A 20,601-nucleotide genomic window follows, 5' to 3' on the forward strand; every position below is an offset into this window, starting at 1 on the left:
AATGAATTGAAGTTTCCTTGGATATTTCATTTTCTCTTTCTTTTAATTGATGTTATAAAAATGTTTATGTCTATCAAATATCACATGCTTTTAAAGATTACATTTTTGTTATGGTTTAGCTAAGTTTCTATTTGATTTTGTAGCATTTGTTTGTTGAGTAAATAGTAAGCAATGATTTATTTGTTCAAATTGATTTTTAAGCTTGTGATCGAAAGCTAGCTGAAGGTTTGAAAGAAGCTGCAACATGTTGATTGATTTAAAATGATGAAAATTACTGAATGAAAAGCAAAACACATCAAGAGTATTCGGTATTTAGTTACTATCTTTGGACGCTTTTATTTCATTTCGTCAGTTTGGAGACAATTCGGTTTAGGTTAAACTTGTTCTCTACTCCATTAAATATATATATAGTATTCATATGGTTAAAAGGTACTGAGTTTTTTGTTGTTGTTGATGATGGGTTTCTCAATCGATTTATATAACTTGTTGTGTTTCTAGTATTTAAATAAATAAAATTAAAAAAAAAAAAACTTCCTAAGGAATACGTGCAAAATAAAAATGGCAAATTTTCAGATAAATTAAATAATTATCAAGCGAACGAAAAAGAGAAAAAACTAAAATAAAAACAAATTTTATGAATCTCCATTAAAAACTACATTAATCATTTGGTGATGTGGTGAAATTATATCTTTAAAAGTTTGCTCTTTTCTTTTCAATTTGAAAACATTGGAAATAAATACAAAATGTTAATTATATCATTTTTTTTGTTTTGCTTGTTTGTGTTCTCGTCAAACAAGGTTCTAATGCAACTGACTACATGTTCGCATATCGCTTTTTTTCTGTTATCTAGAACAAAATGAGTCAACGCTCCAGAACTGAGATGGAACAATGAAAACACGCGGACAATGGCAACGATTTGTTAATTATATCTGTCTAACTATTATATCCTTACCGCACGGTAGTAATTTTTGTTTGTTTCTTTTCGATTTAAATCGAAAGATAAATATGGGTGAAAAAATAGCCATTTTGCAAAATTTCCTTTTGACTGTTCCACACATAGAGTCGCACAATTGAATGTCCTGATTCAGGTTTGCAATTTCATGGCACTAATCAACTAATCATGTATTTGTTCCAAATCTTCTTCTAATAATGATTGTGCGTGATGTATTTTCGCATTGAAATTGTTATCTTTTTCTTTTCTTTTTTGAGAATTTGTCATTTTCCATTTCATTTTTGCTTCTTCGATTGAATCCACCAATAAATAAAACTGTTTGTTAAATTTCAATCACATTTGTCATTGATTCGACCGCACACACACAAACGCAAAAAAGTTGCGCAGAATTTCAAAATTCGTCGCCTTGGCTGTGCTGCTGCTGTTCTTGTTGGAGGCAATACTACAACTCATTTATGTCACCGCTTTGATCGTCCATATGTGATTCCAGTATATCAATATTCGATTCGTAGTCCTCCTCATCATCATAAGACCTAAGAATGGAAGAGAGAGAAAGAAAAAAAGTTATCGGCATAAATGAATGAGTAATGATGTTCAAAATAAGAAATCTTTTCAACTCTGGCAGCTCAAAAGCAAAGTAAATTTTAAAAAAGTTTTGTTCTGGCAAAGCATTAGCTCTCGCCCTAAAAAAAACTGCTGTGTCTCAACTAGTCAGTTTCAATTCAATAAACACACGAAACAAATAAAAAAAAAATTCAATTTCAACATCTAAGAACCAACATAAATTTCCAGAATCAACCAAAAAAATAGAAAATAGTAAAAACAACAAAACCACACGCACTCCTCACACTGAAACATTGAGCTCACCTTCTAATGAATATATATATATATTTTTTTTACATTCTTCATCTCATTTAAATTAACCAAAATTATAAACTTAAAAAAATGTGAAGCGACCGTTTGGATTTTTATTTTGGTGACAAATAATTTATCGGCTTTTGGATGTGGAAAAAAAAGAAAGAAAAAAATTGTAAGAAAAAAAGAATAATTAGAAAGTTTTTGGATTCCATGAAAGAGGCGCATGACATGAAATGAAGGTAATGAAAATGACGAGTTTTTGTTGTTGTTGTTGGAAATGATGCAATTGTGACAGAATCATTTGAGACTATTTGATTATGATTTGTGCAGAAGAGAATTACCCATGAGTATCGCCACCCTCTTCGGCCACAAGCAATTCGTATTCTTGAGCCGCATAACGATCCCAATCGGACATCTAAAGAGACAAACAAAAAGTGATTAGGAAAAAAAAAACTTTTTCAATGGCTTCGTTCCCACTGGACTTACTTCATCTTCACGCTGTGACGCAAATGGATCACGTTGTTCATGCTCCATGTACTTCTCCAAATTGAAGAATGTATCAAAGAAAATGGGTGTCATTTTGCATCGCTTCAAATCGCCCAATTTAACGCAACCCGGGACACTTGGTTTAATCATATCAAACATTTGACACAAACAATCCTCGAACGGAAGAGTCTCAATTCCAATTGACTCCATGCGATGCTGTTGTTCCTCATAGAAATACTCCAATTCATACATTGACAGAACACCATCACCGTCCAAGTCCATGCATCTGTTGGAGAATAATAAAAAAAACCAATTCAATTAGATTAAAATGCCACATTTGTCACAGTTTCATAGCGTTGACACCTCACCTAAACCAATATTCAATGGCTGTCGGATGGCTTTTATCTTCTTCAGACAGTAAAAACCACACGAATTCCGTGTACGACATCCGTTGATTGTTTGCTTTGGCGGTTTTTGTGACGCATCCGGAGAAAATTCGCTCGATAATTCGCGTGGAAAGGGCTGCAAAACGAATGAATTATCGTGTTAATTTCTCACTTCTGATGATGAATTTCTGAACTAAAATTGAATTTGAAACGAACACAAACCATGGTCATTGTGTCTGGCCAAATCATTTTGATCGATAAACAAATCGTGATCACGGTCTAATTCCCAGAATTTGCAATAGATTACATAAAAATGTTCATAGCTAAAGTATGCCATGATTTGGTTTATATCTTCCTCTTCCTCGAGCAATCGTAAGACTTGAAGTAAATCGGAGCGTCGAAGTTCGGCCATTGATATTTTGCCCGACCAACTGCGATTAACCGCATAGAATATTCGCGCAATGACCGTGTGCACATAGCGTGAATGAAATTCAGAGGCTTCTTTGAGGAACGCAAGACCTGGATGTGTATCAACGACATCCTGCACCAAGCAAACTAAGTCTTCAGGTAAAATGTATGGCCGTGATCGCTGGCCACGTGACATTATATAAACAAAACGGGACACCGAATCATTGCAAAACACAGACATCCTACAACGAACAGAGAAAGAAATGCAAGTGATTAGCATACAGGTACAAAATATGGAAATGAACACGAAGAGAAATGAACATAAGCAAAAACCAGCATAATATTTACTGTTTCCAAAAGTCGACGAATCGCTTCCCATCCACAAGTCCGGCTGGCGTCAATTGGGTGCAATTGAATAAAGGCATTCGCCAGTAGAACGGAAGCGAGCAAATTTTTAGCACGCTAACAAAATCATCTTTGGACATGGCATTATTTGGATATGCATCGAATGCAGCCGAAAGCCGTTGCAGTGTCTGTTCCAATGTAATCGATGACAATGGTTTTCCAAACGGAAAATGAAATCTAAAATTGTACACAGACAGACAGACAGAAGCGCCAAAAAAAAGTTAAAATTTATTTCCCAAATCATTATCAATGTTGTATTAAAAGGTTAAACGGTTCCGCATTCCAAGCGTGGTACGCCCATATCGAGACACGACTGGTGGGTCAGTTGATGTCAAGTATGCGAAGGGTGTAAAATGTTTTCATAAGCTTACCTTGGGATGTAAACATTTTTCGTGTTTCGAATGGTGCGCTGCAGTGTAGTGCATGTTGTTTGTTGCTCTGGCTTCGGCACTGGCTTCGCCTGTTGGTTTTTGTTGTTGTTTTTTTGTATTTCGTTCAATGGAAAATAGGAAACAAAATTCACACGAAAATGAAACAAAACAAGTGCAATTGAATATTTTATAAGTGGCTGTGACGCTTGACTTTGCAAAACCGCATCAGAATTGGTTTCTGTGTATGTGTTTTGCATATTTTAGTCATAAGTTCCACTTGGCCACGTTCAAGTGAAACAATGATTGACTTTGTTGACATTTGCCTTTATTGTCTCTTGCTTCGCTAAAACTTAACCATCGAGCTAAAAATAGCGACGGGCTATTCTATAAGTTTTTCGAGCTAACTAAATGATTTCGTTCCAATTTGGCAAAAACTTAAGCTATTCTGCTGTTTATTGGTGGCAATCATGTCAACAATTCCGTTAGAAGTTGTCAAGAACACTTGGTTTCTTCATAATTCAACTTGATTCAAATTCATTTCGATCGATATGATTTCATTCGAATAGGCAAAACCTCGTCGAATTATAATGATGTTCACGGTTGTGTACAGTAGTTTGAATGCGAGTTTCCGCGACTGATTGTCGCGAATCGATAATTTAAACGTTGCATCCTAATTTAAGTGCCATGCATCAATGTGGTAAATTTAGATATACGTTTGTGTTTCTTGCCACCGTACTTTTTGCCTTGTGTCAATCTCGATTATATCCCATTTTTATCGAATTGATTTTACGACTTTAATTCTTTCTTCATCTCTTTTGGGTTCGGGGCAATTAAATGCAAAAAATCTTTGGATTTTCTCAGTTTTAGCGCCAAACTACTACGCTTATTTACTACGTGAATTAAGTCACGAGATTTATTTTTCGCTTCGAATTTTGATTACAAAATCGATGTGATTCGAATCGTGTGTTGATGTGCATCAACGTTTACAATCATGAAAGAGAAAAAGAAATAATCATTTTGAAGGCATGTGACTTTGCGAAACTATTTCATGGGGACAAATGACGAACCCTTGGCGTTGTCGAAAACAACAATTGCAAGTGAACCGCTTTTGATGGCCCCCTATCATTGACTTGGTTTTTCTCTCTCTCTCTCTCTTTCTCTCGCTCGGCGCTATTGTAACATGAGAACGACTCGAGGCTCGAGCAAATCATATCGAATCGAAATGAATTACGAAATATGAATCAAAGGATTTTTTTTTTCGACTAATAATTACCGGTACTTTGTTGGCATCCTTTGGTGCGTTTCGCAGAGCCTTGATTTCGGGACATTTTTCAAACATGAGAACACGTTCGGCGACCGAACCGCGTGTCAAAAACGGTCGAACAGCAGGCACTGTACCAGCCTGTTTCGTTCCCGTTTTATTTGTGTGTAAACTAAGTTCCGGATGTGGTACAGCCGCATCATTTTTCGGTCGCGATTTGTTCATTTTCAAATGTATGCCATCCACTTCGTTTAGCTGTGGTGCGCCATTTTCATTGGTAGCGACGCTGGTCGATTTCGCTACCTCCGTCGCAATTGGCTTTTGAGCACCATTCCAACTGGTTGGCTGCTGTGGTTCAGCATTTGCCGTGACAATTTTTGCATTTGTCATTGAATTGGTTGTGTTGCTATTGGTTTGACTTTTTGAATTGCTATTTGTGTTTGATAGTGTCGACGTTATCACTTCGGGCAATTTATCGTTATTGAGAATAGTGCCAGTTTTTAATGCGTTTATAAGTCTCTCCTCTTCCATTAAAACCTCATCCATTAACTTGTTCACTTTGCTGCTTTTAGAATTTTGCTTATTCACCAATTTCGCACTCTTAATGTCATTGTCATAGTTCGAGATTGCTGACTGTGGAGCGGTTGTCGTCTTCGTCTTTGTCGTCGTCGTCGGTGTCGCCGTCGACGATTCGTGTGATTTGTCAACCTTGACGGTGGTTGTGCTGTCGTTGTTGGTGCTACTGCTACCGTTTTCAATGGGTTTCAGTCGATTTTTCAGCGACCATGCGGGCGTATGATTGAGCAAATTGGCTGGTTTGGCCGGAGTTTCTGGTTTTTTTCGCGATGCCACTGAACTATTACTATTTGCTGTTGATGATGTCGTCGTCGTCGATGTCGCCGATCCACTCGAACTAGACACTGAACTATTATTGCTATTATTAAGTAATAATGATGGCTTTATCAATTTCTCCTGTTCAATCGTATTGATGAGAACATCGGGCACATTCTTATTCAATTTGTTAGTTGTGTCCAAACTGTTGCTCGACTGTGAATGCAAATGATCTCGTTGCGTTTGATCTAATTGCAATTTTAGTGATTTTTCACGTTGCGCAATCGTTGTCGTGGCGATCGGTGCGCTTGGCACTGTGCTACTATTGTTTGGCGATCGATTATTTTTTAAATAGTTTGGCCGTATGTTGGTTGTTGTTGCATTGTTGTCAATGTTTTCGAATTTGCGTAATGCATCTTTTATCGTGCCGCTCGTAAGTATATTGGTTTTACGAGCGACGATCGATGATTGCTGCTGCTGCTGCTGCTGATGTTGTTGTTGTTGTTGCTGCTGTTGTCGGGCTCGGTCCTCGTTTACAAATGTGCTGACTAGTTTCTTAAGGTTTGAATTCGACATTTTGGCGGATGTATTGGGCAATGCCGACACCGTATCGATACAATTACTTGATTTTGATAGTTCGCCTAATGTGATTTTCGGTTCGTATTGCGGTGACTCACTTCGTCGCAACGATCTTTGTACGGACGGCGTTAATGTTATATCAAATGCGTCACTATTCACCGAATGACAATTGAGAATCTCAGGTGTTGACAAACCACGAGCCTTCCATGTCCGATAAATTTCTTCAGCGTGATCGGATATCTGTTTTGCAATGATCTCAATGTCCTGTTCGGCCTGCTCGTTCTGATTGCTATTTGTACTGCGATAAATTTGATGATGATAAATATGATTTGTGGTGGATTTTATTGGTGAATCGGACAGGGATGATGACCGATGATGGGTCGTGGTAATATTCAATTGGGAGGAGGTATTTTGTTGAAAATGCGTTTGTGAAACGGTTGCTGTAGAACTTCGAACCGATGAAGATGCTGATGAATTGGAAGATGTTTGTTTGGCAGTCGTTGCCATGACGCAATCAAACCCGACCGAATCGTGAAAATTGGTTTGCAGCGTTCACCTAAACCACCGCACACACTAAAACACATCAGATGCACAACAATGTTCCAAATTCACAACTTTCAATAGTCTTTGTTGTTCTTTTTCGCTTCGTTTTGTTCTGTTTTGCTAAATACCAGAATAACTCTTATTCTCTCTGTCAAATTGACTTGGTTTTATTTTCGTCTATCAACGGAAATCGCGTCGTTTTTTCGGGTCACTTTTTGGTGTTAATCCACTTTTTTCAACTCTTTTTTTTTATATCTTTGCGCTGAATGTATCACAATGAACACACGAACAATTCGAGTTTCTTGGTATTTCAATGATGCACTTTATGCGAAATGTGTGTGTGTGGTGCTCGTTTTTTCGGCTTATTTTTAAACAACAAGTTACTGGTTTGACGAAATGAAGGATGCGCTGCACAGCACAATCGAAATCGCACATTTAATTTTCAATTTGGTCAAATGAATTTGTATGGCAGCGACTGGCACATAGGCATTTGTGTATATATAAATCGTTGTCTTGTCGCTTGTGAGTCGTTGTCGTCGTCGTCGTCGTCGTCGCCGAAGTTTGTGTCGACTGAATTTAAATGCACTTTACAAACACTCGCAGAGGTTATTAACACTTGCTCACAGTCAATTTTAATTACAACGTTCTGTTTTTTTTCCGCCTGATTCTTTTTTTTTCTTCTCGTGTTTCGACACTAATTCATGCTGTTTTGTCGCTCTTTAAAAGGTTTTAAAGATTGAACGGTTTTTTCATTGGAAAATTCTAGTTTAGCTTGCGGTCTAAACTTGGAACTTGTCTCGATTGCACTTTTTTTAAATTCACAACAAATGTTTCTGAATAGATTTTACACTCAATTAAAGAATCCAAATTCAATTTTTATGTTGTGGCGTTATTATACGTTTCAACTATAAATATCTGTGTAATTTTCAATGCGGAAACACAATTTCTTTTTCATTCCCTATCTAATTATGAGGATGTGCGCAACGTGTTTTTGTTCTTCTTCTTCTTCTTCCTCTCTCTATCTCTGCTCTCGTCTTTCTTTGACACAAAGTAGATTATTGTATGAGGTAATATGCAAAAAAATGTGTATGGCTTTGTGTGCTTTTTTTTGCGTTGACCTTTTTTCTTCTTCTCCGAAATAAAAATCGCTTTTCGAAATGCTGTCTCTCGTCTCGATATAGTAATATCTCTGGTTCTCGTGTTCGTAGACCGCACCGTAGCACTATGTACTCGTGGCAATTTATTTTGGTTCACTGATGAAAACCATTTAAAATACACACCGACAATACCGCGCGATTGTGAAATTAAAACACTGACAGAAAGAGGGACGCTTTTCAATGCGATTTCTCCTCAGTCCACCGTGCATTTATATATATACACACTTTTTTTCACTGTACAAATCGCTCATTCACACACAAAGCAAAGGCAACAACAACAAGAATAAAAAAAAGCACTATTCGAGTGCGCTTCGGCTACGTGATGCCATGTGCAATTGCTTATTTTTATACCGAAATTTACGAATCTTGTGCTCCAAAAACGAAAAGCCAACACACAAAATAGATTTGCGAATGATCCTCTCTCTCTAAGCGCCGCGCATTCAATGCACACACAAATTCAAATATCGCCGGTCGGCGAATTTAATATCAGCATGCACACACCCGGAATGTTCTGTTTTTCGCCTTTTTTTATTTCTCTTGTTGTTGGATTTAGTTTCGTTTGACTCGATAAAATGTGATTCGACGTTTTCTCTCTGGCTTTTTTTTTGTTTTTCTCGTTGATTCCCAATGGATTTTGAACACACACTTTTTTGTCGCCGTTGGTCGAAACGAGACTCGAATTTTACAATAGCGAAATCAATCACTTTTACACAGACACTTTAATATCACTCGCTGTACACTTTGGACAATTTCGTATTCGCTGCGATCTGCAACTGCAATGAAAAACAGAAAGAGAAAGAAAAAAAAATGCCATTAAATTTATCGCAAAAATAATCACACCACACACAATATTAGAATTGGAATGTAAAAAACTATAAAAACAGTTGGCCTATCAATTGAGTTTGGACACACGTTCGTAACGAAACTGAATTTTAGAACGAATCGAACAAATGTTTATGTTTGCGATTGATGGTGTGAAAAACAATTGTCAGTCAGTTGATAAATCTTCAATGATAAATCGACTAAAGAAATCGAATTTAACGGAAGGGCGTCACATGCTTCGAATAAGCCATTGAGAGACATCGAACAATCGATGCCATCGGCTCGGGGAGATCAAAAAACAATCGATTCGATAGAGAAATTGGTGGGAACGGAGTAATTAAATAGATTACTGATAAATGAATCCTCACGAATAAATTGCTTCTTCCGAATGGGGTCTTTTCTACATTTACTATTATTATTCGCACACAGTGAACGATGATTGAATTGGGCTGGCTGTGCACAAATCCAATTATTGTGATCGAACTAGGCTGCGCGCTACACATGATTGAAATTTCGAAACGAAATCAAACGAAGAAAAACATCAAAAATGTGTGTAACCAATTGCAATAATGTTGAACATATGTTGATTTGGGCTATGTATCGTGCAGAGCTAAACAATCTCGAACGAATGAAATTTTTCAAGATAACAAACAACAACAATAAGCAGGAGAAGCACACAAATTAAAGAGAAATGTAAATAATTGTCTGTGTAAAATGGAGATAATGACTCGATGCATACGGTTCAAGCTGTCACCGGTTCAAAAGCACAAAAAACTATTTTATTTCATTTTCATTAGTTTCTTGTTCCAACTTTTTTGATTCTCCATTTAAAATGCTTGGATTTTATGTCACTGTGGTTGGCATTGCTAAATGTTCTCATCAGAAAATGGTCGTCGTCGTCGTCATAACGATTCAACCCAAAAAATCCTACACACTTACACAGGCTTCGTTCATTAACATTTGGTGTCTATTTCAATTCAGTACAATACATTCGTTAAATTTCATTCCATTTGGTTTGGTGACTTTATCTACCGTGTCATTTTGTCGTTGACTCGGTGCTGTCGCATTGCCATATGAAGTAAAAATGTATGTTTGCGAGTAAAGGAGACGTCCCACGCTTCATATACATCCAAATTCGATAATTTAAGTAGTGAGCTGCTGTTGCAGCCACACGACATATAAATTTCGTTCGTTTTCTTCTGTTTCGTCGACGTCGTCATTGTTGTTGTGGTCGTTGTTTACTTTTTAAGCGAGCGAAAGAAGCGAAACAGAAGAAAAATACACGTAAAAACTCACATTTATTATGGAAATGACATAAACTTCATTTCAAAAATAGTAATGCTCAATGGTGCCTTCAAATGATTAGCGACCGCCGCGTAGAGAAACACAAAAAAAAACTGAACGAAACGTGAAAAATGACGGGAAAACACGATAAAAATTTCATTAACTGGCATTATAAGAACAAAAATCGTACGTCATTAATTAGGATCCACTGGGACAATTGAGAGCAGCCGGCTTCTCTCGCGGTCTTGATGGAATCAACTGTTGTGTTTGTTGATTTCGTTTTTTTTCGGCGGTTTAGGAGTGTTTATTTATATCTGGTGTGGATCGTATGGGAATGAAATTGCGTCGATATCAAGTCGAGTAGGTTCGTTCACTCACAATTAAGATGGTAATATGCATTTCATAAGCAAAATCGATTATAGTTTGCAGAAGCCAGTTCTCACACCGTATTTTATATTTTCACTTTGTAATCGTTAAATGCACCATTTTTTCTTATTATATCGAGCGAGGCAAAAGAGAGAAGAGAAAAAAAATCGAAAGCTTCCCGTCCATTTACTGGTTTTGATGTGATGAACGATACGACATTTTTTGGTGTATGAGAAACCACGTCGCCGATCCAAACATTGCACGAGTTAAACAAAACAACGACGGCAACAAAGAAAAATGAAGAAATAATCACAGAAGTAATGAAACGGCCGCGACTGAAACGTGACTTAAATAAGGTGACGAGATGGGAGAAAGTTGAATAAATTCGCTTAACCACGTACACATAGGCCGCTTGACTAGATGGAGAGCATAATCGACGAGCAAAAGACAAAATTGTACTTGAAGGCAAGTACATACACACGCCGATTTGCCGAAAGGAGAGAAATACAATTACAATCTTCTTATTTTTTCTGCTTGTTTTTCCAGCATAAGCTTAGCTCAAGCTGAAGCAGTATGCACTTCTTAAAACTGGCACGCGATTCAACATCATCGCGATGAAAATTATTGTGTTTGCTTTTACGATTTTGAAATGATGAGGCAACAAGACACCGAACGAGATTTAGTATCGTATCGTATCGTATCGCACCTGATGGTTACTGCGATTCAATAATTTAGCGTCGAAATATTAAATTTCCGAACCGATTTGAATGTCTTTGTCCAGTTAAAATCGAAGTATCGTAATTGCGCACCTAGCGCGGTATCTCTTGTATATCATTATTATTATTAATTCAACCATCGTTTTATAATTCTCACCCATTTACGGTAATTTGGCACACTATGCAAAACAAAATTAACAAAACGTTTCAATCAGAAGTGATTTGTAAATCGCAGACAAAATAAAAAACAAACGCTAACAACACAATGATCATTAAGAAAACCACTCAAACCAAAGGGAAAGAGGATCAAAAAGGAATAAAACAACAAAAAAATGTTACGATGGGCTCGTAAAAATCACAGACAATCGTTGTGTCAACAGTTTTGTTCGACAAACATATGCAAACTAAATTAAAAAAATCATCATCATCATTCAGAAGCAAACAATCCAACACTGCTTCGTCTATTGCGCTACGGCTAAGCGATGAATATGAAAGCACAAATTCCATACATATTCGATTTGACGTTTGTTTTGCATATATGATTCGGGCCCGTGTAGCTTCACCACACAATTGGAATACATTAGCACAAGTTGTCTGTTGCGCAAATGAAACAGAAGACAGCAGCGGAATAAAAAGCGAAGAAAAAAAAAACGAGCAACACTTATACAAAACAAGCATTACGGGCAGCGGGAGATAATTTGCAAAGAAACCTATACATCGTAATTGATTCAAATGATGTAAAAATGAACAAGCAGCGAACGAACGAATGAATGAGAAAGAAAAATCGAACAGACACAATACAACAGTTGATGAACAAATATTTATTGTTATGCATTTTCTATTCGTTAATAAATAAAATTGAATCGTCGATTTATTCGTAATTTCAAATTCAGTGTTGAATGTTTGCAATTGTGTTCCACATGCACGGACTTTTGCCAAGTGCAAAAACAAGCCACCACAGCATCGGCCGCCGCTAGCTTTTCTGAAGAAAATTTGCAACAGTTTTGTTTAATCGTTTTGTTCTGTTGCTCGCTTGCATCGGATCACTCACTCAATCTCGGTCCAAATTATTGTATTATTAGCAAACATAAAACTGCGGCACTGGAGCTTATGAAAAACCATGCGAAACGTACGAACAATTTAATTTATTTAAGCAATTACTTTGTAAGTCAGACACAGTGTGTTCTTCTTATTCGCTTTTGATGTCGAGTGTGTTTGTGTGTCTTTTGATCGGGTCATACGTTGAAATAATGGAAAATCGAAATTCGACGTAGAAGAAATGCACCGCACATACAACAACAGTGCAATATATCTTACTGGGCGTGAAGATTTGTAATGTGAACACCGAATATCATGTTCTATTACGCAAGCGAAATGGGCGCGCACAAACAGATCGAGAGATTTTTTCGGTTTTTATGTAAATTACCATTTTGCGTTTTGTGATCGCGATCATTCACGAGTTTTTTACTTCGATTGCAAAATTATAAGCGATCCTTAGCAGGCAAGCAAGCGCGAAAGCGGACCGAACAAAAAATGAACTGCTCCATTATTTGTATTTGTGAAATCCGGCCGATTCTCACTTAACTCTCTGTGTATAGCTCCAAATTCTAAATCCATCCGTACCACGCAATCCAATACTCAAATCGCATTTAGCTAACCGCCACAATCGCTTTCTCGCGTGCTCTATCTTTGGCTAAGATTAGCTTTTTGCACTTGCCACACATATAAAACACGATTGATTGAACACTAAGTGATTTGATTGCTACGGAACGCTACGCTTTTTTCCTTTGCTCTATCTTCACTTTCTGCACGTTCATAAGTTTAGAACGCATTCGTAAATCATATTTGAAGAAAAAGCAATCGCGTAATTTGTTTGCATAGTTTTTTTTCTTTCTTTGATTCAGTTGATGGATAATTCAAGGAAATTCAATCGCTCAGATTGAACGCGCACTCGCTCGCTAGCTAGCTCCGCGTAACACATACGGGAGAAGAGAAAATACGCAGCACTTTAATGAATCTTCGGCAGTTGTTCAATAATGTCAATGAAATATGATTTGAATAGAAATTTGATGGTCGGAGAATGAGTGAGGCGTGTCTCGTGTGATTTATTCAACTCAACGTCAGAACGACTTCATTTTGATCATTTCAACTGTATTTTTTTCCCTTCTCTTTCTTAATGGATTTAGAAGATTGTTTTTATCTCTCTTTATCCACATAATATAGAATCAAACATCAACAATATAAAGTTGTAGAAAAAAAAGACAAAAGACTAAATAAAACATATGACTAACAAAACGGTGAAATTCGTTGAATTATTCAATGCGTTTACATGGCGATTGCACGACCAAAGAATACTCAAAGATTATCTCGAAAATATTAAAACACTCGTGTGGAATTGAAATAAAAAAAAAATATTGTCGGTTTGTATGGCCTGGCGATTTGCTTGTTGTTTGGTGGGTTTGTATGTGCAAATTTGGTCACATTTCGTTAGAAAGAAAAGTCACGACCGAATTTCATTCATTTTTACCGCTATTTATTCCGCGGCCACATTCTTTTGGGAACGAAAAAATAAAATAAAAATAAATGTGTATAATACGATTAAATGGAATGGCATGGAAAGTGTAGGAAAAACTTAACATGACTTGCGCTATACTTTATTCAAATTGTTTATAATTATCGGCCAACATTCACGCCCAGAAGGTGCAATTCCACAGGCTTTGCGCGTTTTCTTTTCATAAAAGCAACATAGAAAGAAAAAAAACTTTTACGAAATGCGTGCAAAAACGAATACAAATCGCAATAAACGCAGTCTCTATGGTTTTCGTTGTTTGTGTGTATGTGGAATAGGTGTACACCGCTCATTTCAACGTTGCAATTGCTCCTCATTATCTTTGTTTATGTGTCGTGTTCGTCGTTTTAAACACCATAAACAAATAGCATTTAGCATTTTTTTTCTGTTTCTTCGGCTTGTCTCGGCCATAAACAAAGAAAACCTTAACGATTAATTAATTTCCAGACGTATTTGGTTTTTAATTTATTAATCAATCTGCTGATTCCGATTAAATTTCAGCACAAACGATTTATTTAATTCCCACAAATAAATATCCAATTAATCAATCGTATTCAATCGTCGCCCAGCGAAGTCGGGCGCGGTAACAACATCATTTTGGTGTTGATTGTGTTAAACACCGGAGACAATGCTGGCAAAATTGGCGATGATTATTATATATTTTTTCCGCTTTTTTCTCTCTCTTCATGTCAACAGTGGCTTTTACTTTGAATTCTGCGTTGAACATATGCACAGATAGTTCAATGGACCCGGTTTATTTTTTTTTTTTTTCAACGCATATATGAAGTGCGGTTCGTGATGTTTATGCTAAACTTACTCTTTATTAAAGTATCCAATTGTAATGTCGCATCGCATCGACGACGTTTGCACCGAGCGTAGCGAGCGAACGAGCAGCGAGCAGAGCAAGAGATCGTGATCTGCATTATTTTACGTATTTCTATGTTTTCCTATTGAGAATTAGAGAAAGCTGACTTGGAGTGGGCTCAGGCTCAGGGTGATCCGTAACCGCTTTTTTTGGTGGATATTAAAAACAATCCACTGTCAAATGGTAGTTATTTATAAAATTGATTGCTTTCAATGAATATGACATCACACAATCCGATCATCAAACGATATTGTACGTATAGTTTCAACGTAAATAGCAACTCATAAATTTACATCACACACTATTTGTCTATACACGAAATGAACACCCGCGCCTGTGTGTGTATGTGCACAGCACTCACGAATACACATACACACTCAGACACATGAGAAGATGTTGTTCAAAGTATGACCTTTATTTGAATGGAATCATTTAGAAGTAATAATTTCACTGTGCTCAATTGAATCCAGCCGAAGAGCGAGAGATAGATTGGACGGCTATTTGCTCGCATATATGCTTAGATGTGCGGTTGCAAATGTTTGAACAGTGGGCACTAAAAGCATGACAAAAACGATCAACATGAGTTTTTAATTTGGATTGCATGCCCGCTCACTCTCGTCGTCACTGAGTTCAAGTTTTATTTCACTTCTCGTGCTCTTGCTCTCTACCGCTCTACACTCCCTTTCGCCATTTCTGAATAATTTAATTAACGTTTTTAATGTATTTGACTCGAGCCGAGAACCTTATGACGACTGCTATCTACGTTTCGAATCAGATACATCCATTTCACAATAATTTCTTTGCGCAACAACCAACCGGTCGCTTGACCGACCGACCGATCCAATGAAATGTAAATTGATGCAGAAAAATAGCAACACAACTTTTCAATCATTCTAATTTTCAACAATTGTATCGCAGAAAAACTCACAAAATTTTCGTTTTTGAACTAATGTACTTGGTAAAACAATAAATTTTATTCACATATGCGAGGGCCCAATGGATTTTTTAAAACTCGCACCGTTTTTTTTCAGACACTTTTTCAAAAAAAAAAAAAAATAGAATGAAGAATAGTTTTTTTTCGGGGATTTCATCGTCATCATTCAATCTAAAACAATTAAAACGCATCCACCGAAAAATAATTCACAACACTGAATAACTAATGATTGGTCACATGAGAACAACAATGAAAACAACAACAAAAAAACCAGAAGAACAATACGAATGAATAGAGTTGGTACTTCACATCACATGAACTCCCTCACAATCAAAATATGCAATCAACATAAAAGTTGCTCGAGCAGATATGAATGCGTAATTTCTAAACAAATGAATATTACCGAACTTTGTGTATTTATCTTCCAGTGAGCTACCGTTTCGTTCAAACAACAATACACGGTGCGCACACACAGAGCACTCAACAATCAACAAACAGTGTACTTTTTTATGGAAATGAATATGTGTGACAACGATGAAAATGAACACAATGAACATGAAAAAAGCACTAAACAAAAGCAAACCATAACTTCAGTGGACCAATCGAAAAGAGAGAGAGAGAAAGAGAGAGAGAGAGAGAGAGAGAGATAAAAAGAAACGTACAATTTAATAAACGGTCGTCACGGTGCACGCGAACACACTTATCGAAATATGATTTGTGAAAATGTGGCCTATTCTTTCTACTATTACAGCTCTTTTCATTTATTCAATTTTTGTTTTTCTCATTTTATTTCGGCGAGCTATTGTCGTCGGTGTTACTCTTGGTGTTGTTGGTATTCAGAAAACAAGAAAATACGACACAAAAAAAAAACACACACAGCAGCGCAACTGATTCGAGCCCATCGACGGTATTTATGTGAATAAATGTAAAAATAAATACGGAGTGCTGTTGTAGCTGATCCCACATTCGAGCGGCGCGACAATTTAAAATTTTTATACATGCAGAAAAAGATATACACACAGCATTGACGACGATGACGACTACGGACGAATACGATGAATACGGACAAAAGAGAGAGAGAGAACGTGTGCGAGGCGCGAGAGAGGGAAGGGAGAAAAATTTGAAAGAGAAAATGAGTGAGAACTATTCAACAAAGTGAAGAATGACAATCACCGAAAATTGCCATTAGGCCCGAGTGCAATAAAAACCGCTATGAAAGTCTATGTCTCTTTCTCTCTCTCTCTCACTCTAGTTCGGTGACTCTGTCATATTTTTTTCTCCGTTTGCTTCCATTTCCATTTCCAGATGCGGTCGACCAGCCAGCAGTCAACGAACGAGTTTTCCATCATCAAAATATTCCGGAAAACGATTTGTTGTTGTTTCGTTCGTTCGTTCATTGGTTTGTTTTGCTTTTTTTTCTCAATTTGGTCGTGTGTTTGTAGCGACGAGAATCAGTTAAAATTCACTTTTATTCATATGCGTGCAGGGGAAGTGCCGTTCGAAAAAAAAAAAACAGAGGAAAAATAGAGCGAAGAAATCGTTCGTGATGTAAATAGTATAGACGACAAAGCAGAAAGGAAAGAAAAAAACAACATATAAAATATATTCAATCGCATAGGAGAGGAGACTCTATCGACAGGCAGTCGAGCGTGTGTTTGTGCACATTTTTCATTATTCACGTCGCGAGCGCTACTAGTTAACGCGACCAACCTAAATAGCGATCGGCTCATAGAACGACGTACCACAAACTAATATCGATTCCGCGCTCACTTTCGGTTCTCTCGCTCGTGTCGCCCGTTTCTCGCATATATTCATCTCGACTCACCCATGCTGCACACTGCATGCTGTTTATGCTAACTACATACATATATTGGTTGTAATGTGTACGGTTTCCCATATGTTTTTCCTATCTCATGTAACTGATGACTACGTTTCTCTAGTTCAATTTTAGCTTTTTTTTCTATCTGTGTTTCGTTTTCCTCTTTTCTCTCTCTCACTTCCTCGCCCACTTTTAGTGATTTTGTCTTTGTTGTTGTTCAATTGCGTTAAGCATTTAATTTTTCTATTACACTCGTGCACAAACACCATTTCAGCGGTTTCATTCGATCGACTGAATACCGCTATGTGCATGTGACTTGTTTTTCGGCATTTTTTGTTTGGCTATATTCAGTCCAATGACACCCTGAACGTGCACGATGACCATATATGCGGAGCGTCGGAATTGAAATACACAAAAAAAACAATAACAACGCCAAAATGATAGACATTCGAAAAACAAAACGAGAATAAAAAAGAATCTAACCATTTTAGTGGACCCATTAGAATCGATCCATAAATGCAGCAGATTTTTTGACATCACATAAAACAAATCTAACATCTTACAACTGTTCATTTGGAGTCGTTGGAACGTAATTGTCTCACATTTATCATCATTCCCATAAAATTTGATTGTTCGTTGCGAATGTTTTGTTTTTCTGTACTTTGCCGACTAATCAATAAAGTGGATATGGAATCCTTTCATTATTGGATTTTATCTCACTTTCGGAATCTCTATGTTTTTTTATTTTCTCGGTGTCAATTTCTTCTGTTGCGTATACATAATATCTTATGATTCTTAAGGTCATCTCGGTTGTTATCGATATACTCGATCACTTGGTAATACAAACCATGGCATTCCAATCGTTATTATCTTGATATTTTTCCAATGGTTATTACTATCTCCTCTTTTCCTTCTTTTCCCTTCTTGCTCATCACACTCGCTCGATACACACTCCCATTCATAAGATCGAGAAAAAACACTATAATCAAGAATTAATTTGAGCTGTGATACTAGTTAGGCATTTTATCTACGAGTCGATTTTCTTCCTCCTTTTTTTTCATCTTTGTGAAGTAATCGGAAAGTAGTAGAGGCGGCCACAAAAAGCCATGAATCAAAAACGCGATGAATTGAAAAGAAAGCGGCTAGCAAAAAGTGGCTCGAACTGTGAACCAACAACGATGTGTGTTTGTTCCTTATGAAATCACACATTTTTTCGTCGATATTTTTAGATTTGAAAAAAGCACCATTTTCATGAGTGACATTATCGTCCGGTGACTTCACAACGGATGCCAAGAAATTGAAGACGAGTCGCATCGCAGAAGCAAGGAAAAAGAGAGAGATTTGTTTCAGGCATTTTTAATTAATAGATGCGTGCGGCGGTGGCTTATATTCGTTGTTGTTTTATTTTGCTTTAAATCCGTAGCTATGTGGAAATCTTGGACTTGAAAAACTTCGGGGCACTTTCATCAGAAAGCTGAGAGAACGAGAGCAATCAATCTACAGCTAGCCCTAGCGCCCATCAGATTTTTATCTCGCAATAATTCAAAATGATTTTTCCTTGCTGCTGTTGCCGTCGCCGCGGATGTTGTTGCTGTTGTTGGAATGTGCAATTTGATTATTAATCCAATTTCTCGACAATTTCATCGTTCGTGTCCTCAAGGCATAAGTAAGCTATGGAAAAATGTACCGTTTCGACGTTGGAACGGCGCACGTGCGTACCCTACCCTCTCCGCGAGTGAAAAGATCGAAATGAGCAACAAACAACTTTCGACGGCAACTTTTAACGTAGTCAAAACAAATACAACTATAGCGGCTGCTGCTACCCTTGGCACTACAAACGCAGGCCACCGACGAATCCAAATTTAGTAATAAACAAACGAAACTAATCAAAATATTTACCGAGTATGTAAAATACACTGCTGCTTATACGTCCATTCGGCCACAAGAAGAATTCACAGATTTATCCATGATTTTTTCCTCCTTATTTTCTTGCTCTAATTTTAACTCATGAAATACATTTTCTTTTTCTTCGCTCGAAACTAATAAATCTTGAATGAAATCCATTTTGATTCCATCATTCCGTGTTTTTGAGGTCTCTTTCTGTCACAGCACCGTGAAACTTTTTCTTTTCATTTGCACTTTCAAGTGCCGTAGAATACGGCTATTTGCTGCAATCGATTTTCTGCATCGTTTGAATCGACGGATATCGATTCCGTGCTAATGTCTGCACTTTTCTCTCCATTTTGACACGAATTGATTCACATTTTACTTGAAATTATCCCATTAGAGCACAACGTAAAAGAAAACTTACTCTATTCGACGTTTATAGATCTTTACCGATTAATTGAAATTCATAATTTTAAAATCACGTTCATTTCCACTATTTTTTTTTTTCGAGAACCACAAATAAATTCACACAACGACAACAACAATAATAATCATATAAAAACGTCCACCAAAACCAATTAAATCTATTGAAAGAAAAATGAAAATGAAAAACTGAGGCTCGAGTAAGAGTGTGGGAAAAAAGAAATATCGAATATTTCTGTGAAAACTACTCGAAGAAGTATACAGAACAGTATCTAAAATCAAATGTGATGAGTATATTAAAATCCATTATTTGCAAGCCGTGTACGAATGATTTTTACTCATATATTCGATATTTCTATAGAGAGTTTGGATTCTGCGCCGTTTCCACTATATTTACGGACAAACCAACCGACCGAGTAAGAGAAGAAACATTCTGAAGTGTGATGATGACTGACGCAATGCACATGTATGTGTAAGCGCTATTCATTCGCTTACTATGTTCGTCGTTCAGTCCATGTTTGCCTGTGTGTATGCATGTGTGCGTGTGTGTGTGTGTGTGTGAATCCATGTATGTGTGCCTATGTGTGCACTCATCTGTGCACAATGGAATATCTCCAATGTGAAAACTGTTTTCATTGCGTTAGAAAAGGAAAACGACCAAGTACAACAAGGACAATAA

At 36.9% G+C, this 20,601-nt stretch overlaps 1 protein-coding gene across 12 annotated transcripts; it reads right to left on the bottom strand.

Moving 5' to 3' along the window:
- Window positions 1-304: 304 nt before the first annotated feature.
- On the bottom strand, window positions 305-20,364 carry LOC129580527 (serine/threonine-protein phosphatase 2A regulatory subunit B'' subunit alpha-like). Of its 12 annotated transcripts, none has more exons than XM_055471029.1 (10): window positions 20,261-20,364; window positions 19,512-20,083; window positions 5,140-9,010; window positions 3,867-3,955; window positions 3,439-3,672; window positions 2,905-3,332; window positions 2,665-2,818; window positions 2,297-2,582; window positions 2,152-2,225; window positions 305-1,485 (listed from the first exon to the last, which is right to left on the bottom strand). In XM_055471029.1, the coding sequence occupies exons 3-10, from the start codon at window positions 7,042-7,044 to the stop codon at window positions 1,395-1,397; spliced, it is 3,261 nt and encodes a 1,086-aa protein (XP_055327004.1). In that variant the 5' UTR covers window positions 7,045-9,010; window positions 19,512-20,083; window positions 20,261-20,364; the 3' UTR covers window positions 305-1,394. The 12 variants fall into 12 exon arrangements, 10 of the variants coding, with proteins under 10 accessions (XP_055327004.1, XP_055327007.1, XP_055327006.1 ...); XR_008689365.1 differs by lacking the exon at window positions 20,261-20,364 and adding an exon at window positions 1,820-1,947 and having other exon boundaries at window positions 1,276-1,485; window positions 2,899-3,332; window positions 19,512-20,217; XR_008689366.1 differs by lacking the exon at window positions 20,261-20,364 and adding an exon at window positions 1,820-1,947 and having other exon boundaries at window positions 1,276-1,485; window positions 19,512-20,215.
- Between the last annotated feature and the right edge of the window lie 237 nt (window positions 20,365-20,601).

This window comes from Sitodiplosis mosellana, unplaced genomic scaffold (assembly GCF_009176505.1).
Source record: "Sitodiplosis mosellana isolate CC-2019 unplaced genomic scaffold, AAFC_SMos_1.0 Smas_scaffold_1, whole genome shotgun sequence".
Taxonomy (NCBI): domain Eukaryota; kingdom Metazoa; phylum Arthropoda; class Insecta; order Diptera; family Cecidomyiidae; genus Sitodiplosis; species Sitodiplosis mosellana.

What these genes read in the sequence shown, in the direction of transcription:
- LOC129580527 (XM_055471025.1), bottom strand. Translation starts at nt 7,044, where the DNA reads ATGGCAACGACTGCCAAACAAACATCTTCCAATTCATCAGCATCTTCA. An exon ending in TTCGTCGACTTTTGGAAACA is followed by an intron (nt 3,333 to 3,438) that starts GTAAATATTATG and finishes TGTTCGTTGTAG; the next exon opens with GATGTCTGTGTTTTGCAATG. An exon ending in GAGGGTGGCGATACTCATGG is followed by an intron (nt 1,486 to 2,151) that starts GTAATTCTCTTC and finishes TTCCATTCTTAG; the next exon opens with GTCTTATGATGATGAGGAGG.